Below are 23,438 nucleotides of genomic sequence, written 5' to 3' on the forward strand. Positions count from 1 at the left end.
AGTGCTGCCAGAGCTGCCGGGTCTGCCTTGCTAGCAAGGTGCCTGAGCTCTGGCCGACCTGGAGTCCCCGCGGTCCTCCAGCGAGGGGGCAAGCCGCATTCGTGGAGAAGATCTGAGCTCCAGCGCTCCTTGGCGGCTAGCTACAGTGTGCTTTGCCTTGGGATTCAGGGTTCTGTTTCAGGGTTAGTTCATGGGGTGTGACAAAGATCAGAGTCCTGCTGTGAGGGGGATCGTACTAAGGCTGCGTGTTCAGGTCTCCGAAAAGGCTTCCCTTGGTAGCACTATTTCATGGGAGGCTTAGGTAGCTGTAGTCTAAGGTTAAGGTGAGTTTTAGAGGAGGGAAAGGGTTTGGAGGGAGAGAGAGTGCAGAGACCTGTTGGGAGTGCGGTTGTGTAAAGCTTGCCAAGGGAATTTCAGGTCTCCTGGACTGCAGTCTAAGATTCTTGTCATTCTGCCATTAAACACGCAGCGTTCCAACTCCAGCACAGCACTTCATGTCCAGCTCGGAGAGGATGCACTCCTGAAAGAGGAGAAGCATTTAAAAAAAAAAAAGAAAACCAATGAAATGGAGAATTGCTTGTAAACGTGATGGCATCAGTCTGGCAATGCCAGAGCGAAAAATCAGCGCTGCATTCAGGGAGAAGTGCCGAGCTCCAGCTCTTTAGCAGGTAGTTACAGTTCGCTTCACCTAGGGGGTGAGGGTTTTGTTTAGGGCTTAGGTTTTGGGGAGCAATAAAGTTCAGCGTCCAGCTGAGAAGCATTAAAATAAAAAGAAACCCAATTAAACAGAGAAATGCTTGTAAAAGAGATGGCTCCTTGGCAGCTAGATACAGTGAGCTTTGCCTTGGGGTCAGGGTTCTGTTTTAGGGCTTAGGTTTTGGGAGCGACAAAGCTCAGAGTCCTGTTGTGTGTGGGATTCGATTAAGGCTGCCAGCTGCAGTCTCCCAAGAGGCTTTCATTATAACTATTTCATGGGTGGTTTAGGTAGCTTTAATCTAAGGTTAGGGGGAGTATTAGAGGAGGGAAAGGGTTTGGAAGGAGAGAAATCTCAGAGTCCTGTTGGGAGTGCGGTTGTGTAAAGCCTACCAAGGGAATTTCAGGTCTCCTGGACTGCAGTCTAAGATTCTTGCTACTTTGCCACTAAAAGCTCACAATCTCAACTTCAGAGCACCTGATGTCCAGCTCAGAAAGGATGCCCTCCTGACAAAGAGGAGAAGAAAAAAAAAAAAAAGAAAAAAAGCAATGAAATGGAGAATTGCTCATAAAAGTGATGGCATTAGCCTGGCCATGCCAGAGCGACAAAAAACGAAGCAGGTGCTGGGTTGCTTGAGCTACGCTGAGCGAGCCGCACTCAACGAGCGTGTCCAAGCCCCGCAAACACTGCTGCTGGATTCGGGGCTCTGCTTAGGGGTTGGATTCGTGGTTGAGTTTAGGGGTTGGATTCGGGGCTCTGTTTAGGGGTTACTTCTCGGGGTGCGACACATCCCGGAGCCGTGCTGCGGTCAGGGCCCTGTGAGGCCGCGCTGAGCCTGCGCCTCTCGAGTAAAAACCCCGCAACTGCGCATGCGCAGCGCCCTTCGCCTGTGGTACCGCTGTCTCGTCACCGGGCGGCAGCAGAGGGCAATGCTGCCCCTCGCCTGCAGTACCGGCACTTGCCAGCAGGTGGCGCCACAGGGCGCCCCGGAGCTCGCGGCCTGCCCCGCCTGCCGCTCGCTGCGTGGCGGCTGAGCGCCGCCTCCGCGCATGCGCGGTGCGTGCAGGGCAGGGCTTGGGTGAGGTGAATGTCCGCCACCAGGCCGCCCACAGTGCATTCCCCTGCCCCCTGCCATGTGTGGGACCAAAAATGTTGTTTTTACGTCAGAATTGATAATATAAAGTTTTACAAGGGAAACAGGGAGCTATATATACAGATTTGTGATGTGCATATGGGGTGATACATACATTGGGGAAAAAAATGGAAAGGGGTTCAATAAACAGTAAGGGAAAAGAGTTGATCCATGAAGAATTAATTAGGCAGATTTTGGAAAATCTGTTATTACCTGAAGAGATTGCTGTGGTGCGTATCAACAGGACATGAAAAAAGAAACTCCCTAGTTGAATGGGGAAACAGAATTGTGGATGAAAAGACTAAAGGATTGGCTTTGCCATGAGAAGTAGGAACGAAGCTGTTCTGCTACGTGTTTCAATCTTCCACCTGAAAAGCAAGTGTAAGAAAAGTATAAGAAAAAGATACAGAAGTAAGAAGTAGTAAGTATAAGAAAAAGAGATACAAACCTTCAAGGAGTTAGGAACAAAGGAGTCAGAAGGATGGTGGACTCTCCCTGATGGTAGAGAAATAATAAATAAACAAATAATGAGGGAAATTTTAGCTGTTCTACATCAAGGAAGCCACTGGGGAGTCCAGGCAGTGTGTGATGCTGTATTGAGAAACTATGTATGTGTAGGAATGCAGGTGTGTAACAGGTGCATAACGTGCCAACAAGTGAATAAGAAGGCTCAGCAGAAACAACCTCTGGGTGGACAGAAGCCAGGACTTCGACCTTTTCAGAGAATCCAAGTAGATTTTTCTGAATTACATAAAGTAGGCAGATGCAAGTACGTGCTGGCATTAATTGACCATTTGTCAGGATGGGTAGAAGCTTTTCCTTCAGTATCAACAACAGCTATTGAGGTGATAAAGATAATTCTGGAACAAATTATCCCTATGTATGGGATTGTTGAAAATATAGACTCAGATCAAGGAAGTCATTTTACTTCGTATATTTCACAAGGATTAATGAGAACTTTGGGAATAAAATGGGAGTTTCATACTCGATGGTATCCTTCCTCGTCTGGGAAAGTGGAAAGAATGAATCACACGTTAAAGAAACACCTGTCAAAACCGGTTTTAGAGTCTAAACTTTCCTGGACAAAATGCTTACCTTTAGCTCTGTTCAGAATTTGAACTGCTTCTAGGAAAGAAATAGGAGTTTTGCCATATGAGATGTTGTTTGGACTACCATACCTGGGTAGAAGCGGTGAGATAACTACTCTTGAAACCAAAGATATTTTTCTCAAAAACTATATACTCAGGTTGTCTTCTTCCTTGACATCTCTCAGGGTTCATGGACTGTTGGCTCAAACCCCACCTTTGGAATTCCCAGTGCATTCATTCCACGCAAGAGACTGGCTGCTGATATGTACCTGGAGAGAAACAAAACTCCGCCCTGAGCGGGAAGGACCCTTCCAAGTACTGCTCACTACTGAAACAGCCATAAGAACTGTGGGAAAAGGCTGGACTCACTATACTCAAGTGAAAGCATCTGTCGACCCTAGTACCTGGGAAGTTGTTCCTATAGAAGAGTCGTTGAAAGTTAAAATTAAAAGAAAGTTTCATAGTAGACTCTGGGTGGGATAAAAGTTTGTAATTGTAAACCAAATTTTATTTTTGCAAGTAACTAATGAATGTGACTTGTGATTGGGAGAAAGGACTGGCCTATACAGAACTGGAGTGCCCCCAAGGGGTTTCAATTCTTGTAGCAGAGTTCATCTTAATATTGATAATTATTTGGAAACCTAAGATTTAAAAATAACGGCAGGGAGAGGTCAACTATTAGTTTTGACTCTGGTCATTTTACGCCTCAGAGGGCCTTGGTCAATTGGCAGATTGGAAAAAGGATGACCAAGAAGGGGAGCAACAGGATAGCCTGTCAAGATATGCGTGAATGTGACAGAGAAGTGCCTCAAACTGTCATGTTCAATGCCTGTCCGGTGCTAGCTTGTGGGGACATAAATGCTCAATGGTAATTGATTGTATTTTTTCCATTATAACCAGGTCACCTTTATGGCTGCTCCCATCAACAGCTTGCCCTCAAATCCATATCTGGTCCAGAGCTGAACTTACTGTGCTTAAAGCAGGTTTGGGTGAGTGTGCAAGGTACTCTCCCTGCTACATACTCTCATGTGTTGTATTTTCCTTTCTTAGGGTGTAGTTCTAGAGCAATGGTCAAAAGAGCTTACCTTACCTTTACCAAAAGAGCTTCCTGGTGCTTACCTTAGCAACTAGGAGCAATGTCCCTTCCCTCACACAGAAGCACATAGAATTTACCCACTTTTATGGTGGACCAGCCCGATCCCTCAGACAGTGGGGGTATCCAGACCACCTAGTCTACTCAGCAGCTAGTGCAGTCTGAGGTTCAGTAGCTGCTCAAAAACAAAGGCTCAGAACAGAGAGCACAGTCACACAGAAGAAATTGGGTTTAAGAAGAGTATGGGACAAACTACAGTGATGAAACAAAATGCTCTGTCGGTCAAGCATACCTACCTGCCCCTTGTTTACATGCCACTGGCTCCTTTTCTCTTTTTTTTTCCTTTTTTTTTTTTTTTTATCTGTTTTGCCATGTTCATTCCTGCCATATCTGCACCGATCCCACCTTTTCCCCTTCCTATGTCTGTTCCCCTAAACATCCCATATGAAGTTTCACGCAGTCCCTAGGTTCTGCTCTGTTCCATTTCTAAATTCTCCCTCTGCATCCCGTAATGTCTTTTATCGCTGTAGGCCATAATTACCCTTCATGATATTACCAGGAGACAGTTCTTACAATGAGTCACCTTGGTGGGTTTTGCACCAGGGATGATGCAGGGGTGGATCACCCATGGCCCCAGGGACTGTTCTTCTCTGATGATATGAGGGTCAGCCTACTTAGTGTGCTCCATTTTCACTGAGTAGGTTACAGGGCTCTCTCCGCCTGCTGTTATTTCCTCTATTTCCTTTGATTAGCCTTTAGTCATGTAACCAAATGCTTTATCAAGTGTTTGTTGGGAGGGGGTTTCTGATCTGGCATCTTCAGACTTTCTCTTTTTCCTTTCTTCTTCTTTGGAGGTCACTGTCAGGTCTGCTAAGAAGGAAGAAAAACCGGAACAATTTGATTCAGAGTTGTTGCCACATGTCTGAATATCCAAGTCCAGTTTTTGGAAGTGTTCTATAAAATTCAGTTGCACTAAGGACAAGGAAACATATGCAGAAGAGCACACCATGATATTACAAGTAACCTGATAGCAGTAAGTTCACTCTTGAGTAGTGGAAGAACAGGAAACGTGACTTGGTCTCGTCAAAGCTGGTCTGCAACTGTCTTTGACTCCCATTGCCTCAGACACAACTGAACACAGGCCACGGGGACCCACCAGCCTCTCACTCCTGCCGTGCTTGGATGGTTTGGGCTAGGGCTAGAGTAAGGCAAGATATGTCCTAAGAAGCTCAAACAGGATCTCAGAGATCCCACTAGCTCTGGACAGATGCAGAATCACGTAGGCTGGAAAAGAGCTTCAAGCTCATCAAGTCCATCAGCCTAACTACTGAGTCTCATCACTAAACCTTGCCTGTTAGTGCCACATCCACATGTCTCTTAAGTACGTCCAAGGATGGAGACTCCACCACTTCCCTGGGCAGCCCATTTCAATGTTTGACCACACTCTGTGAAGAAATTCTTCCTAATATCCGAGACAAACCTCCCCTGGTGGTACTGGAAATTGTTTCTGTGCATCCTATCATTTGTCACCTGGAAAAACAAAACAAAACAAAACAAAACAAACAAACAAAAAAAAACCAGACTGACAACCTCCTCACTGCAACCTCCTTTCAGGTAGCTGTAGAGAGCAATGAGGTCTCCCCTCAGCCTCCTTTTCCCCAGACTAAACAACCCCGATTCCTTCAGTTGCTCCTCATAAAGAAATAGAAAAAATAGCTTGCAGCCAATAAAACAGATTTCAACAGAAGATAAAAAGACAGAAATAATGGTAGATTGCTACCAAATTGGATTATGGAGCTGGTGCCTTTTTTAGGCCAGCAGACAAGCAGATAGAAGGGAAGAGTACTGTGAAACAGTCTCATGAGATTAGAGGCGTGTTAGCCCACAGAACGCACGAATTGGGCTGAGCTCTGAGCAAAAATGCAATGCCTAGCTGAAAGCAAGGAAACATACATCAAAAATTTATTTTGTACTTCAAAAAAATACAAGCTCTGTGCAGAGCCATGCATGGAAAGAAGTAGGGCAGATGAGATGGCATGGGAGGCTCTCAAGAATATATGCTACATCCAGGCCAGAAGAAGCCCTACTAGAAGAAGCCCAGACATTCCATGTATTGCAGACCATCTTGGAACATGTCATTGGGCACCAAATGCTTGGAGGGACTGTCTGTAACAGCACATGGAGGGCTCCATGGGGAAAATGAGTGGTGTGGTTGATACCAAAGAAGGAAGAGACGCCATTCAAAGGGACCTGGACAGGCTGGAGAAGTGGGCCCATGTGAACCGCATGAGGTTCCACAAGTCCAAGTGCAAGGTGCTGCACCTGGGTCAGGGCAATCCCAGACAGGAGGACAGACTGGGAGAACTCATGGGGAGCAGCCCTGCAGAGAAGGACCTGGGGGTTCTGGTGGATGAAAGGCTCGACACGAGCCAGCAGTGCGTGCTTGCAGCCCAGAAGGCCAACTGCACCCCGGGCTGCATCAACAGAGGAGCGGCCAGCAGGTGGAAGGAGGTGATGGTCCCCATCTCCTCTGCCCTCGTGAGGCCCCACCTGGAGTCCTGCATCCAGGCCCCCAGCACAAGAAAGCTGAGGATCTGTTAGAGCAAGTCCAGAGGAGGGCTACAAGGATGGTCAGAGGGCTGGAGCACCTCTCCTATGAAGAAAGGCTGAGAGAGCTGGGGATGTTCTGTCTGGAGAAGAGAAGGCTCTGTGGAGACCTCATTGAGACCTTTCAATACTTTAAGAGGTCTTATAAAAAATATGGTGAAGGACTCCTTACTCAGGTAGATAATGATAGGACAAGAGGGAATGGTCTTAAACCAAAAGAGGATACATTTAGACTAGACATTAGGAGGAAATTCTTCACTCTAAGGGTAGTGAGGCACTGGAGCAAGTGTCAAGAGAAGTTGCGGATGCCCCATCCCTGGAGGTGTTCGAGGCCAAGCTGGATAGGGCCTTGGCCAACCTGATCCAGTTGGTGGCACCCCTGCCCATGGTGGATTTGGAGTCAGATGATCTTTAAGGTCCCTTCCAACCCGAGACATTCTACGCTTCTGTGAAACCGAGATGCACAACAAATGTATCCAGAGCTTCTGTCCCCAGGTACTGAGCTAAGACTGTCAGCTCGGGACAGCATGGCAAACAGAAGTCTCAAACTGGAAATGCAGAGCTCTGCACGTTTCGTGAAAGCAGGAACATGACGGGCACCCACAGTCAGGTGTCCTCATTACTGTCTGGAAGAGTTTGGACCACAGGCAGTTGTCTTTAGACATGTGCAAATCCTCCGATTTCCCCCTAAATGGAGGGGATCTGAGCATGCATGAGAGAGAATGAACGTAAAGCGTGGATGGAATGGAAAAGGGGTGATCTGCGTGAAAGGCAAGGGAATGGAAAAAACCTTATGGCGTGTGGAGCGAGAAGAACTAACCTGAGGGCATATGGAGTGGAACAGCGCTGATCTGAACCCACTGATACACCCCAAGCCCTCCTTCCCTGCCCCTACACACCAAATACCCTTTCCACACCCCAACATCCCCATCCCTGCACCTGAAAACCTTCCACACAAGCACCCCCCCCCTCCGCTCCGGACCCCTGCCCCACACTCAGCCACCCTCCCCCCCCCCCGAACGCCACCTTCCCGCCCCGCAACCCCTCCCTCACGTTCCCTACCGCCCCCCCCGCCCCCGATCCCCCCCTCCCAGCCGCATCCAGCGCCCTTTCCACGCCCAGACGCCCGCACGTCCCCTCCTACCCCCCAAACACCGCCCTCCCGCCGCCCGCCCCGGTGCCTCCGGGCCCCTCTCCCTCGCGCTCCGGCCCCCGGCAGCCGCAGGCCCCCGGCGCTGCCCCCGCTCCGCTCCGCTCCCCTCCGGCCCGGCCCCTCCGCCCCCTGCCGCAGCCGGGGCCCGGCAGCCGGGGCCATGCTGGGCAAGGACTACATGCTGGCCATCATCCTCGTCAACTGCGACGGTCAGCCGGGGGCGGGCGGGGGGGGGGGGGACCGGGACGGGGCCCGCAGCCGGGGCCGGGCCGCCTGGGTGAGGGTCGGGGGCCACGATCGTCCTCGCCCCCCCCCACCCCCCCCGCGGGGCTGAGCTCAGACGAGGGGTGCCGGGCTCCTGGTAGCCCCTCCGCCAGGCCCAGCTGCTGCAGGAGCTGCTGGTTCCAGCCCCTCCACGCTCTACGCCATTGTCTTCCTTCTGCTGCTCCCCCCGGTGCCCTAAGGAAGGGCACGGGCAGGGCACGGCGAGATGGGGCGGGGGGGGGGTGCAGAAAGGGGGTTGGGGGGGGGCAGTTCCCGGGTCCGCAGCCAGAATCCCGAGAGCAGACGCGGGGCAGGAGGCGGTGGCTGTGCTGGGGCTGGGCCCCGGTGTGGGGTCCAGCGGGGCGCAGGAGTCGGAGCGGTGAGCACGGCCTGGGCCGCTGTCAGCGATGTGGTTACACGCAGCCCGTCCCTCCCAGCAGCACAGCTCCCGGGGATAAGCACCCACAAGGGGCACGGTGACCTCTGTGTATTTATAGCTGCATGCCCAGGAGCAGATCTCGTTATTTATCTGTACCACGGGCTCGCTTTCTTAATCTCTTCAGAGCTTGAGGTGCAGGGAAGAGGGTCTCCGCCTTTCCCCAGCACAGCTGGGAGGGAGCCAGCCTCAGGCGTCCTGGAGTGTTGGTTGGCAAAGAGCTGGGAACTGAGTGCTAGCAGGGGGACCTCAGGGCTGGCGGTCTTGTGCCCTGCCTGGGCACCTCAGCATGGTAACTTCCCTGGCGAGGCTTTCAGGCTGCCCAAGCTCTCTGTGCTCATGGTGGGGGTCACCCCGTTCCTCCAGATGTCAGGGAGGCAACTGCCTGCACTGACTGTGGTGCCTTGGGGTCTGCTGCTGCTGCAGCCTCTCTGGCATCTCTGTAAACCTTCCTGGTCAGCACTCCCCTCCCAAACCCTGTGCTCAGCTGTGTTCTGGGGCAGCACATCGTGCCCTAGAGGCAGCTGCACGACCCTTTCCCTGCTGGCCAAAGCTGCTTGCTTCTCAAGGCTCCCTGCAGCTGGGAGCAGCTGTGGGAGCTTTCCCCCTTCCTTCACACTCTCTCTGCACAGACAACCTCTGGAGTGACCAGAGCCTGGAGATGGACACAGACCTCCCCCCAGGCTGGAGGAAAATCCATGACACTCTGGGCACCTACTACTGGCACGTGCCCACTGGCACAACACAGTGGCAGCACCCTGCACATACCGCGAGCCCAGGAGGGTGCCTGAAGGCTGATGGAGAGGAGACACTCCAGGAAATGGTAGGGGATGTGGGAGGGGAGTGTTGGTTCCCACTACCTGGCAGAAGCCTGCCATTTGGGGGGTGGGTTGCTGAAGGACCCTCTGGGTACCTTGTCCTGCCTCCCCTTGGAGCAGGACTCTCTCTCTGTCACCCCAAAGTCCTGCTCAACCCATTCCTGGCCAGAGTTAAGCCCCTTGAAGGACTTCAGGAGGGCCCATGTTGACCCCATCCTGGTTCTTCTCAGGCTGCCTGTGAACTGAGACTGCTGTCCTGGGAGGGAGGCCTCCTACCTGGTGCCTCTGCAGACGTACTCTCCTGACAGCCCCTCTTGCTGCCCTCACCCCTTTCGTCTTCTTTCTCAGGACTGCCAGGCCTCTGTGGTGAAGCACCCAACAAAAACCAGGCCCATTCCCAGCCCCATGGCTTCGCTCTCCAGGAGGTAGGGCTGCCTGTGTGCTCTGCCAGCTTGTGGTACTCAGGGGTACTGTTGTCCCACGACCACCATTGGGTGCCGGTCCCTGGTGTGTTCCCCCAGAACAGCCACACAGATTGGAGCCAGCAGGCTCAAGCTGAGCACCTTTGTGGGATAGCACCCAGCTGGTGGTGTGGGGGTCTCTGGGTGCCAGGGCATTCTTCTCTGGCATGTCTGTGGACATTCGTACCCAGAGTCAGGAATACTGAGTGGGCGCTTTCCCCTCACCACCCTGTCCCTTTGCAGGACCTCACTGCCCTGGCACAGAGAAGACTTCCAGCACAGCACGGAGCCCAGCTCAAAGGTACTGCATCAGGGGGCTTCCTGGCGTGCCAGAAGATTCCTGCACCCAGCCCAGCCCACGCAGAGGGTTCGCTGCAGTGTCGTGTGCTGGGGCTGGCAGAGCAGCGTGCGGTTAGCAGCTGGCAGGCACAGAGATGGAAGCAAGGGCAGGGGTGGCCATATCGGCACGGTGAGGGGCATGAGACAGGGGCTGTGCTGGCCTGTCATTCAAGCCCCAGATGTCTTTCTGCTCAGTGCTTCGCTGTACGTTCACTGGGCTGGGTCGAGATCCCTGAGGAGGACCTGGCACCTGGCAAGAGCAGCATCGCTGTCAACAACTGCATCCAGCAGCTCTCCAACAGCAAGTGCCAGGGCCAGGGCTCTGCAGACAACTGGGGTGAGGTGAGAGCCTGGGATGGTGCTCAGTCACGGTACCTGTCCCCTCCGTGCCCAGGGAGCAGTGCTGCTGGAGCTGGCTGTCCTCACACAAAGGGAGTGGGGAGCCCAGGGACCTGTGCCGGTGGCAGAGCCAACTCTGACCACGTACAGTGTCCGTGCTGCTGGCCTGAGCGTGGGGCAGGTGGGATGGACAGGACTGTGTGTACACAAGGGGACAGTGACAAGGGGAGCCTGAGCGGGCTGTCCCCACACATCGGAATGGTATCGGAGAGGCCTGTGGGGGACAGGCTGTGGGGATGTCCCCACATTTGGGGTCATACCGGGGGGTAGGAGGGGGCAAGTAGGCTGAATGGATGTGGCTGTCCCTACACATGGGATGTGTGCTGGGGATGCCCAGGCCTGCTGCCAAGCTGAGGGTGCCCCTGACTCTCTGCAGGGCCAGGACCTGGTGATGATCCTGAAGAAGGACACCATGAGCCTGGTAGACCCCCTCGACCACAGCCTCATCCATTGCCAGCCCATCCTCAACATCCGTGTCTGGGGTGTTGGCTGCAACAATGGCAGGTGCTGGAGGCAGGGGCAGAACACGTGGGCGTGCTGTGGCCCTGCCCGTTTGGGGTGAAGGAACCCAGGCAGTAACCTATCCGCTCTCCTTTCTCCCCTCCTGTTGCGACGTGCAGGGACAGGTAACTTGGTGTAGGGCTAGGGGCAGCGAAGCAGGCTGCCTCTGCTGGGACCTCACTCATTTGCTCATGGCCTTGCAGGGACTTTGCATTTGTGGCCAGTGACAAGGATACCTGCGTGCTCAAGTGTCACGTCTTCCACTGCAACGTACCTGCCAAGGGCATCGCCAAGGCCCTGCACAAAATGTGCTCCAAGGTGGGATAATAGGGCCTGCAGGCATGGCTGGCCTGAGCCCTCTCATGGCCCTGGTGCTCACGGGGGTGTGCTTTAGGGTGGCCCTGGGGTCTTGGGGGTGAGGGGAGGCACAGGACCTCTGCCATTGCGAGCCTCAGTTTCCCCATGCAGAGCTCTGCTTACCCTCCACTGGCAAAGGGTGTCTGGGTGTCCACACGAGCCATCAGGCTGCCCCTTAGCGTGCGGGACCCCGTGCACTCTGTCTCTTGCAGATCGTGGCCGAGCGAGCAGTAGCGAGCAGCAGGCTGCCACACGCCATCACGCTGGAACCCATCTCCAGTGACGACCTGCCATTGCAAGGTACCAGCTCGTGGGCACAGGGCCTGGCTGCAGCTCCCGGGCCCCAGCCAGCGCACTGCAGGGGCTGTGTTGCTCTCCCCACGCCCAAGGTCCCCAGGTGCTGCTGGGCTGCTACCCCCAGCACAAAGGCCAGCAGGGCCACGGGATGCCCAGCAGACAGAACGTCGCGGCCTGTCTTGATGCATCCCTGTGGGCCTTGGGATGGACCCTGGGAGTTGGTGGGGGGGGGACAGGGATCCCACACAACTCTCCCTTCTTGGCAGTGGATATCCTGGATGCCGTGAGACAGTCGATCCAGAAGTATGAAGCACTGTACATCGGCAGCCTGCCTGTACCCAGGGCCATGGGTAAGTGCTGCTGGCCCTGCAGCAGCTGAGGGATGCCTGAGAAATGCCCACCTGTGGGGAGACTGAGCGAGTCCCATGGGTGGCCAACCATGCCCCAGCGTAGGGGGCCACTACCTGCGGGGCACCCAGCACTCCGCTGCCAGCTCCAGCAGCCACCTTGCTGGGGCAGGGATCGACAGCCAGGCTTCTGTCCTGCCAGGGATGGACGTACTGAATGAGGCCATCGAGAAGCTGACGAGAGGCCCTGGGCGGGAGTGCTGGACGCCCTCCCTCATCAGCGTGTCCGACACAGCCATGCGGGTGCACCCTGCACAGGTGGGACCAGGGAGGGAAGGGGAGGGGGCCCTGGGGTGATGCAGCTGAAGCAGGCACCCAGGGTAGGAAAAAGCAACCCGCTGGGGAGGGCCTGGCCCACAGCGGCCAAGCCCCCAAGGGGAGGAGATCTGGCCGTGGGTGCCGAGGCGTGCAGGGTTGCCTGTGGGTTTGGTGTGTGATGGATCAGCCTGTCCTATCCCAGCAGGAGGAAGAGAGGAGCCACATCTGGGAGTGCCAGGTGCGATATGTGACCTTCCTCGGGGTGGGCAGGGATGCACACACCTTTGCGCTCATCGTGGACACGGGACAGCACTTTCAGTGCACGGCCTTCTGGTGTGAGCCCGATGCTGGCACCATCTCGGAGGCGGTGCAGGCAGCTTGCATGGTGAGCGGGACCCGGGGGGCCCCCACGCTGCTTCCCCGCCCGCACCACGCGTTCACCTGGTCCGAGCCCGGACACGGCTGGCTTCCTGGCAGGGGGCTCGGGGCAGCCCCCCCCATTGCAGGAGGGTTGGGGGATGGGGCAAGGCCGGACGCCTGGGCGCAATGCCCACCCCTGGCAGGGTGGCGGGGGCAGCAGGGTGCCGACATGCCTCGCCGGGCGTCACCCCGCGGAGCTGCGCGTCCGAGCCTGGTGCCAGGCGGCCGTCCCGCCGTGTCCCTCGTGTCCCCGCAGGTGCAGTACCAGAAGTGCCTGGTGGCCGCCGCGCCGGGGGCGAGGCCGAAGCGCGCACCCGCGGAGGGGCGGCGGGCGGCGGCCGGGGATGCCCCGAGCGGGCCGTTCGCCGGGGAGGTACCGAAGGCGAGCGGGGGCAGCGGCGGGGCTGCGGGGCCCGGGCCTCGCAAGCGCGGCGTCTTCTCCTTCCTGGAGGCCTTCCGCCAGAAGCACTCCCTGCTGCACCTGCCCTAGCGGGGCGAGCCCGGGGCTCGGCTCGGCCGGAGCGCGGCCGCCGGCGAGGACCCCTCCGTCGGAACCCCCCCGGCTGCGGGGGCCGGGGCCGGGGCCGGGGCTCCGTGCCGGTTGCGGGCCCGGTCCCCCGCCCCCCCCCAGCGCCGCGCCGCCCCCAATAAAGCTCCGCCACGCAGCTGCCGGCTCCGCCTTGCGCCGCCCCGCGGCTCCCTGCCCCGGCCGCCTCCGCCCCGCGGGAGGGCACCGGGGCGCGGCGCGGTGACGGGGCGGGATGGCGGAGCTCTACGTGAAGCCGGGTGAGGGGCTGCGGGACGGGGGGGGGGGGGGGGAAGGGAGGGGGGGACACGCGGTTCCGGGGGACTGGGGGCGGCTGGGAGCGGGGAGAGCGGGGCGCGGGGCGGCGGCGTGGCCGGGCTGGGACCCGGGGCCGTGCGCGCGGGCGGCCCGGCGGCAGGCCGAGCGGCAGCCTCTCACCGTGGCCTTTGCCCCCGCAGGGAACAAGGAGCGCGGCTGGAACGACCCTCCCCAGTTCTCCTACGGGCTGCAGGCGCAGGGCGCGGGCCCCAGGCGAGCCCCGCTCACTCGCCGGGTGCCCGCCCCGGGAGCCCTCCCAGGTCAGCACCCGCCCGGCTCCCGCAGCCGCCCTGCCCGCGGGGCTGCCCCGGGGGACCGCCCGGGGATGGAGCCGCGGCACTCGGCGTTTAGGGCCGGTGGGACCAGGCCCAGCCCAGGCAGCGCGTCCTGCGTCGCCCTGCCCCGTGAGCAGCACGGGCTGGCTCTGCTGGAGAGCAGAACCGCCGGTGCCCGCTCTTGCTGCAGCCCCTCGGGCCGGGCAGCGCTGGCGCAGCAGTTCCAAGCACACGGGAACAACCGAGTGCCCGTCCCGTGCAGCCAGGGGGGCAATGGAGCCAGGAGGTGGCGGTGGGCTAAGATCCCCTTTTCCCCCTCAGCATGTTTTATGGGGGTGGCAACACTGCATTTCCCCGCACCTGGCTGGTGCCTCTCCTGTCTGGGCTGAGGGCATGCCGCTGACAGGGCCTCACGCTGGCACATGTCCTCCCCAGGTGCTCCTCCGGACAATGCCCCCGCTGCATCCGCAGCACTGCCCCCCAAAGTGCTGGGGCCACCCCCGCTTGGGCCTGTTAACCTTGCCCTGAGGACAGAGAGTGCCAGGCCGGCTGCAGAGGAGAGCTCTGAGGGCGGCGATGTGCCAGCAGATGCTGTCCTTGGCCCTCTGAGGGAGACCCTTGCCAACTGTCGGCCCACGATGCAGGTGAGGCCGTTGGCGCTTGCTCCTCTGCCTCCTAGCCCCACGAGGCAGGGCTGCTCAAACAAGACAGCGCTGCTGTCCTGTGGAGGGAAACATGGAAGTGTGGCAGCCCACTGGAAACCCAGGACGTCTCTGGGGAGAGGAGAGCCACCCCTGCCTGGGAGGGCTGCCCAGAGGCAGGTCCCCTCCAGGGCTCATCTTGGTGCTTCCAGAAACAAGTGTGTGATGACATTGGGCGGCGTCTGACGGTGCTCGGAGAGGCATGGTCTCAGGGGAAGCTGTCGGCCCCTGTGAAGAAGAGGATGAGCCTCCTGGTGCAAGGTGAGGGGTAGGGTGCTGCACACAAACCAACACTGGGCCATGGGAACGCTGACCCGGAGCTGCTGACAGCTTCCCCTTTCTCGGCAGAGCTCCAGCAATGCCACTGGGACGCAGCAGATGAAATCCACCGCTCCCTCATGGTGGACCATGTGAATGAGGTGAGCCAGTGGCTGGTAGGCGTCAAGCGCCTGATAGCCGAGACAAGGAAACTGCCTGCCGTGGAACCAGCTGCACCGAGGGACGACAGCACTGAGGCCCAGCCTGAGCAGGAGGCTTCCTGAAGCCAAGCACGGAGCTGCAGCCCGCAAGCAGGGCAGCCTCTGCCTCCAGGTGCCAGCAGAAAGAACTCCCAGAAGGGGCAACCCTCCTGGCTCTCAGCGCTCTCCTAAGGGGGATTTTACTCACTGCAACATTTCAGTGGCAGTTCACTACATGTTAATAAATAGCACGAATCTGCCCCTGGTCACGGCCTGCTCTGGAACGTTGGTGCAGGAGGCTCTCTGCTACCACAGAACTTCAGTTCATGCCACAGCTACAGGCCGTGTTGTCACCGTCATCGTGGCATGGCTCAGATTCTGGGGGCCTCAATCCAGGCAGCCTCAGGGAAGGGGCTGAAGCATGACGATACTTGGCCCAGGCCCACCAAGCCACGTAAGTTCTGGCTGTTACAGTGACCCCATACAGCCCCATATGCACTGCTCCACCCTCTGCTCACAGGTGGTCTCAACAGCTGCCCCAGCCACAGCTAGGGCAGCGGGGGGGACACATGGCATCCCAAAGGTGGGAGCAGATCCAGCTGGGCCCTGGCATGAGCCTGTACTTCCAAGTGCACTCCTGGCCTCAGTGCAGGTCCAGGCAATGCTGGGCATAACCCTAGGGTCCTCTATTAACATGCAGGATCTCACTGCAGGAGGGAAAATACTTCTGCAACCTGAAAGGTTACCTGGCACTGATCAGCTCCTCCAAGCTGCCTTCCCCAGGGCTCTGAGGACCCAGCTGAGCCCCAGTGTAGAGAGATTCATCATTTCCACACAGGGATTTCAGGGTGTTTATTAATCAAGCATGAGCTCCTAGGCAGCTGCACCAGCCAGTTGTGCTAGAGCCTGAGGTGTCACATCCATCCCCAGCATCAGAGAGGACTGCAGCCAGCTGGTCACGGTGCCAGCACCTCCACGAGGCCCAGGAACAGGCCCAGCCACGGCCCAGAGAGCGGAAGCTGGAAAGTCAGATGTCCATCTCACACTGGTCTTGATCTGCAGGGGTAGGGAGGCATACAAGGCTAGCATTAGGATGGGGCTGCCTCAAAGGAAACATGCAGACGGCTGGAACGGGGCCAGCCTGAGCTCAGGGTTGAGACGGGATCTCCCCTCGTGGCCAGGTGAGAGCCCCATGCCCCAGGCAGCGGGGCCCTAGCGCCTGCTTAGGCAGGGGCCGTGCTGCCTGGGCTGCTCACCTGGCATGGCTTCTTCACTCTCATTCTGCTCCTTGAGCTCCCCCAGCTTGACGAGGCTGCACGGGGCCAGGGAGGTGACACCGGGGATCTGGGGCAGGCAGCAGGGAAGAGTCCTGGCCGCGGGCGAATTCTTGCACTCCAGCAGGAACTTGCGGACGTAGATGATGTGGGTACCTGCCAAAAGCAGGGGGCTGTCAGGCACTGCCTTCCCCTGGCAGCCCCCTTCCCTGAGAAGCACAGCCTGGGCCTGAGCCTAGAGCAGGGGTGGAAGGCAGCGCTTGGAACAACGGTGAGACTTCCTACAGACCGAACGCCATCCTGCCCAGCAGCTGCTTCCACCACAGTTCCTTCCTCCTGGGCCTCCCAGAGCCTTGCAAGGCACAGTGCACAGCAGGGGCACGGGTGTGGAAACCACACTTTTCCCTGGGGCAGCCCACGCACTACTGGCCAGCCACAGCGCTGGGTGGCTCCAAGTCCAGCCCTAAGGTGCCTGCAGCACTTTGGCCTTTGCACCTGGAGCATCCAGGAGCCAGGGTGCAGCCTATCCCAGCCTGGGAGCAGAACTGTCCCCAGCAACTGCAGCAGTGCTGCTGGGAGCCCATTCCCCAGCAATGCATCCCTCAGATGCCAGGCACAGCCTCTGCCTGCTCCCGTGGGTTGTATGAGAGCAACGATGGCCTCTGCAGTGGCTACAGCTTCTGCAGTCTTTACACAAAACTTCAGGTTCCCTTTGCCACTCCAGCTACGGAGGGGAGGCCTGCCAGATGCCAGGACCAGGGGGATTGCTGCAGTGTCCCTGGGCAGGGAGGTGCCCGCACCACCAGGAGTGAGGCAGAGAGGCACAGCCAGGGCTGCCCAGGGGCAGAGAAGGGCAGGCAGGCACCAGCTTGGGGCTGCATGGAGCAGGCAGGGATGCGGCAGCCGAGGCCACCACTCTTCACTCAAGATGAAAGCTCAGCTCTCCCAGCACGGCCCCTGCACACACAGCCTGATGTAGAGCAGCAGAGGATGCCACCTGGAGTAGAGCTGCAGCCATCAGGAGCAGGGAAGCTGCAGCCACCCAGGATGGGGCGCGAGGAGGTAGCACTGCCCACCACGCCATGGAGCCTCGAGGGGCAGCGGAGCCGAACGCAAGTGTGGCAGGGCCCTGGCCCCCCAGGCCTCCTCACGCCAGCAGCACACAGGCTTGCAACAGCCTCAGCCCCACACCTGGCACTGACACAGCCCAGTTCTCATATGTGCTTCACAAAGCTGGTTTAGGGGCTAACACAACGCCTACAGCAGAGCTCCAGGACTCTTCTCTAATGCCAAATTGAGGACAACTCATTCCCGTGCACACGCTGCTAAGCAGAGTGCCATCCACAGGGCCACGGCTGCAACAACTCACCCAAGGATCCCCAAGAACAGATGCCTAAGCAAGCACGAAAGCTCCTTTACTAGACTGCCATTTTTTTCCTTCACCATTTACTTTGAATACAATTAGTGTTAACACGAGTGGCTCTCCTTTGGCATTTGCATTGTCAGGGTAGCAGTAAAACCAAATTTTTTTTTTTGCGTTTCCTTCTTGAGCACTAGGTAGAACATCTGAACACATCCAGTATTGTTTCTGAGGTTTATTTGCCTATTGTACTCAGATACTACTTGTGCACTTCATATTTTCAGTACTCCTGAACACTCAGGAGTAACTGGGACACAGAACACACACCATTACATTATTTCAAGAGTTTACTCCATGCAAATTATCACTGATCCTCTCTTTTGGGTGCTCTTTCCTCATGCTTTTCCTGGGGAAACTGCTGTTGCATGTAAGGAATGGTCAGGAGGAGGAAGAAGGAAGGCAAAGAAGTCTCCATCTGTTCTCTGGTCTAAGAGACCATCAAAAGTGGTCCATTACATTGGACGGTTTGTGCACTGTAGTTACCTGCTTGAGAAATGGACCAAATATTCAGTGTAGTTACTGCATCACCACTGATCAAAATCAGAAATAAGCATAGTCTGAATGCAGGAAGTGGAAAACTTCCAAGTGCAGGCCAACACTGGAATCAGTCTGGGTGGAGAAGGACGGTTCATCTTAAGTAGGACACAAAAATCCCCTTCTTTCTTATGGAAGAGACTTGAGAAGCTCTTACCAGATTTAAAGGGTTATAAGAAGCTTTGAATTAATTAATTACATTTTTCTCTGGTAGCAAGTGGTCTCTGCTTTCCTAGTATCTGCTTCTGAGCAGTTAGTCACAGAGTCAGGTGAAGAAGCCAAGCCCTGCATTCATCTATAAGGTATTGATTTACCTTCTGCAAATTAGGACACCATTGGTTGCCAAGGTGTCAAGTCAGCCACTGAACAATACCTGAGTGTCTCAGGCAACCCACCTGGAAAAAGAGCACTACAAGAAACAGAACTAACCCAGGAAAGAAAGATATACAAGATGTTCACAAAAATAAACAAACGTACAAACAGTCACCATGACTGGCAGGGGGAAGAACCCAGCGGAGTTCGTATCACAGATGGCTGTACATGGAAACACTCCCCCCTCCCTTCCCCCACGTGCTAATGATGTGACCCTGAAAGGGTGCACCACTGGTCATGGCAGCTACCAATGATAACCACATATATCCTCTTCCAAAATTCTCACACACAACCTATAAATACTGTTTGCCTTTTATTGAATATTCAGGTAAATATTTCACATTAATACAGGCTACATAAAGTGGAGCCACTATACGACATGAAATTTACCCAGCTTTTCTTTTATGTAAACAGTTATACATGTATTTATCACCCTAGAAGTTTGAAATCATCTAGTTCTCTCCTGCAAGTAGCATTCAGTAGAGTTTAGCCAGCATTAGTTTCATCTGATTTTTTAAGTTCAGAATGGCTAAACTAACTGGAGAACAGAATCAGTTGTATAAGTAAATCAATTTGTTCTTATACAACGAGCAGTCAAGTTTTCATTGTTACAGCCCACAGAAAATTGCTTAGTTAGGCACATTAAAAAAATCCCCAAGGTTCTTCAAGATCATAAGGTTTCCCAAACAAGGCTAAAAAAGGATAGACCCCCTTAAATCAGTTGACGTACTTGAGATGCATGTTTCCAATGTGAGGTGCCCAGGTGCCAGGCCAAATCTACAGCAAGAAATAAAAAGACAAGGCTATTATGAAAACAAATAAAGTTTCCTTTAATAGAATTTAACCACTAGAGGGCATGCTTAAGGCTTCCCCTAAAATACAACCCAACTGCCAAAGAACAGGAGCTGTCTTCATCTCTGGCCAGGTTTTGACCAACAACCTGCAAGATAACAAGTATGGATGTAAACCCTACCACTTCCAACAAAGTCTGTTACCTTGTTGAGCTTTTTTGAAAATTCTGGCCGTTTTACCTGAAAGCTGTGGCATGGATAGTGCTATATGTATTTGTAAACACACACTACTGGTGAAAAATCATGCACAATCTCAATTCTGATATCAAAGAACTGGAAAAAGTCACCTAGCTAAAAAAAATAATCAAGAAAAACAAAAAGCACGCCACTGTACAAAGCCCCACAGAAGCAAAGGTGGAAAAATGCAATCAAACTACCTGCTGAGCATCAGTACATTCTGTTGAATTTTGGACTACTTTGATCATGGGGTTCCAGGCCGGATCTGGAGTATGAAGCCCGTTAAAGAGCGGGCCTCCTGGGCCATCTGCTAGCTGAGGGTGTGACGGTATTAGAGTGCCACCATACATGGAAATTGGTAGGCCCTAAAAGGGAAAAAAAAAAAGAGCACCATCAGAGAACAGCTACTGGTTAGAGATGACGACTGTGGTCATCTTTCTCTTGCTTCTGCAGTGTAGTACCTTTCAGCTTTCGTCATACAACAACCAAACACTTCAGAGATCACATCTGCTTCTGAAATGCTGGCCTAAGATAGAGGCAAGGGCAACACTAGGAAATGCTGAAAATGAAAAAATGCACCACATCCGATTTGTAGTATTTTAAAAACAATGCAGAAAGCAGTACTACAAAAAAAAATCAACATTTAGTCAGACTTCTTTTGCAAAGGATTATGCACAAGCATAAACCACGTTTTCCAAAATGGCAGAGATGGTTCAAATTCCTATTTAACATTCACAGACTGGTAAGTATTAGCACTGTAAGGAAAAGGGGCATCACTGCACACCTAGGTAGTTTGCAATACAAAGAATCTTCAGAGCTTGAGATTCAAGACAATGTGCCCATTCTTCTGAAATTACATCTCACAGTGAATTAAAAAGGTGGCAACCTCTGCAAAATGCTTTCAGATTGCCCCAAAAGCAGGACACAGCAGTTGCACAAAGTGATCTCCGCGTTCCCTCTTCTCACCTCTGCAACACATGATAACCTCGCACACAGTGTTGCAGCTAGAGGGCTGCTACAGCAAAGCCCTCAGGCAGCTTGAGACTACACGACTCCATCCAAGTTGAATATTTTCTACAAATTACTTAACAGCCATCTAAAATATTCATCCAGTTCAGAAGGAGGAAGTTAAAGAGCAGATTTTGCAATTACAAGACTTCTTGCCTGTGTTTAGATGACTGCTGCTCTACAATTGGGAAGATCCAAGAAGCACATGCCCTGGACATTCCTCCAGTGGAGGCTGAGCTGATGATGGCTTGGCAACGTTGGTTTGCTTGGAGATACTTTCCAATGCCAACAACAACCTGCAGGCTCGTGAATGGCTCTCTCAGGCTGCCACTTCCTTAAGAAAGGCTTGTAGCATTCGCAGGCATGATTAGTATGTTTAAACAGCCTCAAGAGCTGAACAAGCCTTTTGATACCATTTCCAAGTGACTGAGTCTCTAAGAAAGGAAACTGAAGAATGACAGAGGCATCTAGTGCCTAAACAAGGGAACGTTTGCAATCCACAAATTCTGTTTTTGTTTAAGTGCACCTCTAGGTTTGTGTATCTTTTCTAGCCAGAAAAATCAGTACTAGGATGAAAGGAGGTTCAGAACTAGGTACACTGAGAAATGGTAGAAGATAGGCATACTGCGTAACATAGGCAAAACAGAACATACCACTCCAGTGCAAATGTCTCAACATAAATGCTACAGACTCCTCATGTCTACTAGCACAGTGAAACACCTGAACAGATCAGTGATTTTCCAAACCGCACACAGTTGTTTCCAGAAAAGTAGTGTGAACCCTGTCTGTTAGTCTTATACTGCCCAAATAGCTCCAGCAAATAAATTATTTGGTCATTTAATAGCCAAAACCCAGCCCTCTGTGACTTACTTTAGAAAAATCCACAAAACTATTTGGCATAGGTTGGTGGAAAATGTTTGAGGGTGCCACTATTCCAGAATCATCTCTCTCCATTGGCTGATGCTGAGAAAAGGTGCCTGGATCTGACAATTGCTGATGCATTGGATGATTTCCCATTACAGGCTGAGACCAACCTGACAAGCCTTCTGGAAAGGAAGAGATTGAAAATGGACAATTACGATCGATTGAAGATTCTCTAGCGCGTTGGTGTATACAGCTGCACACATCCCCACAAATCCAAAGGCTCCCAGAAAACACATAGTTGCAGAATATTTTAGGGCTCTACTCTGAGCAAAGGCAGAATTCCCACAGCCTACACATAGTAGGAAGATACCTGCAATTTTTAGACTATTGACACATTACAAACAAAGCAAACACACAAGTCTTATCAGTGGTGTCATGGCCTCTCACAGGGAAGCTGCAGAAAGCACACCAGGTAAGGCTCTTCCATTTCCTTTGTCATGTACCTGTCCATTATCATAGGAACACAAAAAGTTACACTTTTTGATAGGGACGAAAAAAAGGGAAAGAAGAGAGTCCATTAAGACCAGGGAAGGTTGGAAGCACCAGACACAGGCCACCCGAGTGCACATTCATCTTGGTTCTCCAGACAAGCATGGAGTTATGGAGACTTCTGGTAACTTCAAATTTCACATGTCCACACTAGAACCATTAAGATTCAATAAACTTCCGAACATTGTTTGTGAGCATACATGAGCTTTTCTTGTTTGTTTGTTTTCCAACATGGTAAGAGTGAGAAACTGAAGTTAAAGGAAATATCTAGGGCATTACCAAAAAATGTAACAAATACAGGGCCATTATGCATTTGTCTTTAGTTTACAAATAGAAACAATCTACAACTCAAATGATGCAGCTTCTCCCTTCCACAAGAATCCCATGCTATCAGGAAACTGAATACAAGACTTCAGCTGTTTCAAAGTCACTCTTTTTAAAGTGGGACTGCCTAGAACAGAAGTTATCCCATCCTCGTTAAGAGCCACGAGGAGATCAATGTAAAATCATCATCCACAACTATGCGTTTCTGGATGTATTAGCTGCACCACAGCTCATATTTTAAAGCGTTAATGGGTACCAAGTAGAAACTTGGAGGAAGGCTCTTGTCCTTTCAGGCCAAAGGTCAGACTTGGAGATGGATTCCCTTAATAGGTAAAGTTGTTTATTTTTAAAATTCCGTATCGTTCAATACACCTAATATAACATTTTTAAACTGTTTTCAGGGTTTAACAATTGTACTCAGAGAGAATCTAGACTGTGTGAGAATCACCTATATTAGGAGAGAAAGCCACACTTTCATTGATGATTTCTTTGAAAAAAACACACCACTTTGATACCAGTTTTCCTTTTAGGATATACTACATCGAAGTTGATTGGGCTGTGGAACTTTATTCCTCCTCGCACTTTCCCTATCCAACTTCTTTTTGAAATGTAGTATTTCCAAAAGGCTCCACAAGTTTATTCAGGCTACCCCAGACTGCACATAGTGGACTTACCAGATACACTGTTAACTCCAAACGACCAAATACCGCTATGACCAACGGGAGCTGTAAAGTTGGTTCCTAAGGGTGTAGGCGTGACAGATCCTCCCTGTCGAATTCTAGCAAGTCTTTCTGTCCCAATGGGAGGGGGTACCTTTCGATCTTGATTTGTGTTACCCGTTTTTGGCTGGCCCAAGTTAGAAGGTGCAGAAGCGGCTGAAAGGGGCGAAGACGATCCTGAGGAAACTGATGGAATTGGAGATTCACCTGCTGAAATAGCATTTCTTTTGCTTAATCACACAAAAAGCACACAAGATAGTGAGAGTAAATGCAGCCCTCTCTATCCCCCCAATATTGTCTCAAATCAAATAGTAAGAAGGTTTTAAAGCCTCCCCCCATCATTC

At 53.6% G+C, this 23,438-nt stretch overlaps 3 protein-coding genes across 16 annotated transcripts in view; 2 read left to right on the forward strand and 1 right to left on the reverse strand.

Moving 5' to 3' along the window:
• Positions 1-7,758: 7,758 nt before the first annotated feature.
• APBB3 (amyloid beta precursor protein binding family B member 3) lies at positions 7,759-13,366 on the forward strand. Its single transcript, XM_083799128.1, has 12 exons — positions 7,759-7,976; positions 9,100-9,290; positions 9,634-9,710; positions 9,990-10,047; positions 10,281-10,427; positions 10,861-10,988; positions 11,189-11,303; positions 11,555-11,642; positions 11,906-11,989; positions 12,189-12,304; positions 12,507-12,689; positions 12,981-13,366. Exons 1-12 carry the CDS (start codon positions 7,928-7,930, stop codon positions 13,212-13,214), a joined length of 1,470 nt encoding a protein of 489 aa, XP_083655254.1. The 5' UTR covers positions 7,759-7,927; the 3' UTR covers positions 13,215-13,366.
• Positions 13,355-15,267, forward strand: SRA1 (steroid receptor RNA activator 1). The gene is made up of 5 exons (XM_083799127.1): positions 13,355-13,510; positions 13,709-13,828; positions 14,279-14,487; positions 14,697-14,805; positions 14,893-15,267. The coding sequence occupies exons 1-5, from the start codon at positions 13,486-13,488 to the stop codon at positions 15,084-15,086; spliced, it is 657 nt and encodes a 218-aa protein (XP_083655253.1). The 5' UTR covers positions 13,355-13,485; the 3' UTR covers positions 15,087-15,267.
• Positions 15,268-15,837: 570 nt separating this feature from the next.
• The window catches only part of ANKHD1 (ankyrin repeat and KH domain containing 1), a 119,829-nt gene continuing 112,228 nt past the window's right edge, over positions 15,838-23,438 (reverse strand). For 10 of the 14 annotated variants that reach the window (XM_083799104.1, XM_083799113.1, XM_083799111.1 and 7 more), the window contains 6 exons: positions 23,050-23,304; positions 21,509-21,684; positions 19,831-19,995; positions 19,333-19,379; positions 16,259-16,432; positions 15,838-16,058 (listed from right to left, as the gene is read on the reverse strand). In XM_083799104.1, coding sequence (XP_083655230.1) covers positions 16,279-16,432; positions 19,333-19,379; positions 19,831-19,995; positions 21,509-21,684; positions 23,050-23,304 — 797 coding nt within the window. In that variant the 3' untranslated portion in view covers positions 15,838-16,058; positions 16,259-16,278. The other 4 variants (XM_083799106.1, XM_083799105.1, XM_083799109.1 and 1 more) reach the window with 3 other exon arrangements.

This window comes from Anser anser (assembly GCF_964211835.1).
Source record: "Anser anser genome assembly, chromosome: 14".
NCBI classification, from domain to species: domain Eukaryota; kingdom Metazoa; phylum Chordata; class Aves; order Anseriformes; family Anatidae; genus Anser; species Anser anser.

What these genes read in the sequence shown, in the direction of transcription:
- SRA1 (XM_083799127.1), top strand. Translation starts at nt 13,486, where the DNA reads ATGGCGGAGCTCTACGTGAAGCCGG. An exon ending in CGCCCCGGGAGCCCTCCCAG is followed by an intron (nt 13,829 to 14,278) that starts GTCAGCACCCGC and finishes TGTCCTCCCCAG; the next exon opens with GTGCTCCTCCGGACAATGCC. An exon ending in ACTGTCGGCCCACGATGCAG is followed by an intron (nt 14,488 to 14,696) that starts GTGAGGCCGTTG and finishes TGGTGCTTCCAG; the next exon opens with AAACAAGTGTGTGATGACAT.
- APBB3 (XM_083799128.1), top strand. Translation starts at nt 7,928, where the DNA reads ATGCTGGGCAAGGACTACATGCTGGCCATCATCCTCGTCAACTGCGAC. An exon ending in GCACGGAGCCCAGCTCAAAG is followed by an intron (nt 10,048 to 10,280) that starts GTACTGCATCAG and finishes CTTTCTGCTCAG; the next exon opens with TGCTTCGCTGTACGTTCACT. An exon ending in TGACGACCTGCCATTGCAAG is followed by an intron (nt 11,643 to 11,905) that starts GTACCAGCTCGT and finishes CCTTCTTGGCAG; the next exon opens with TGGATATCCTGGATGCCGTG.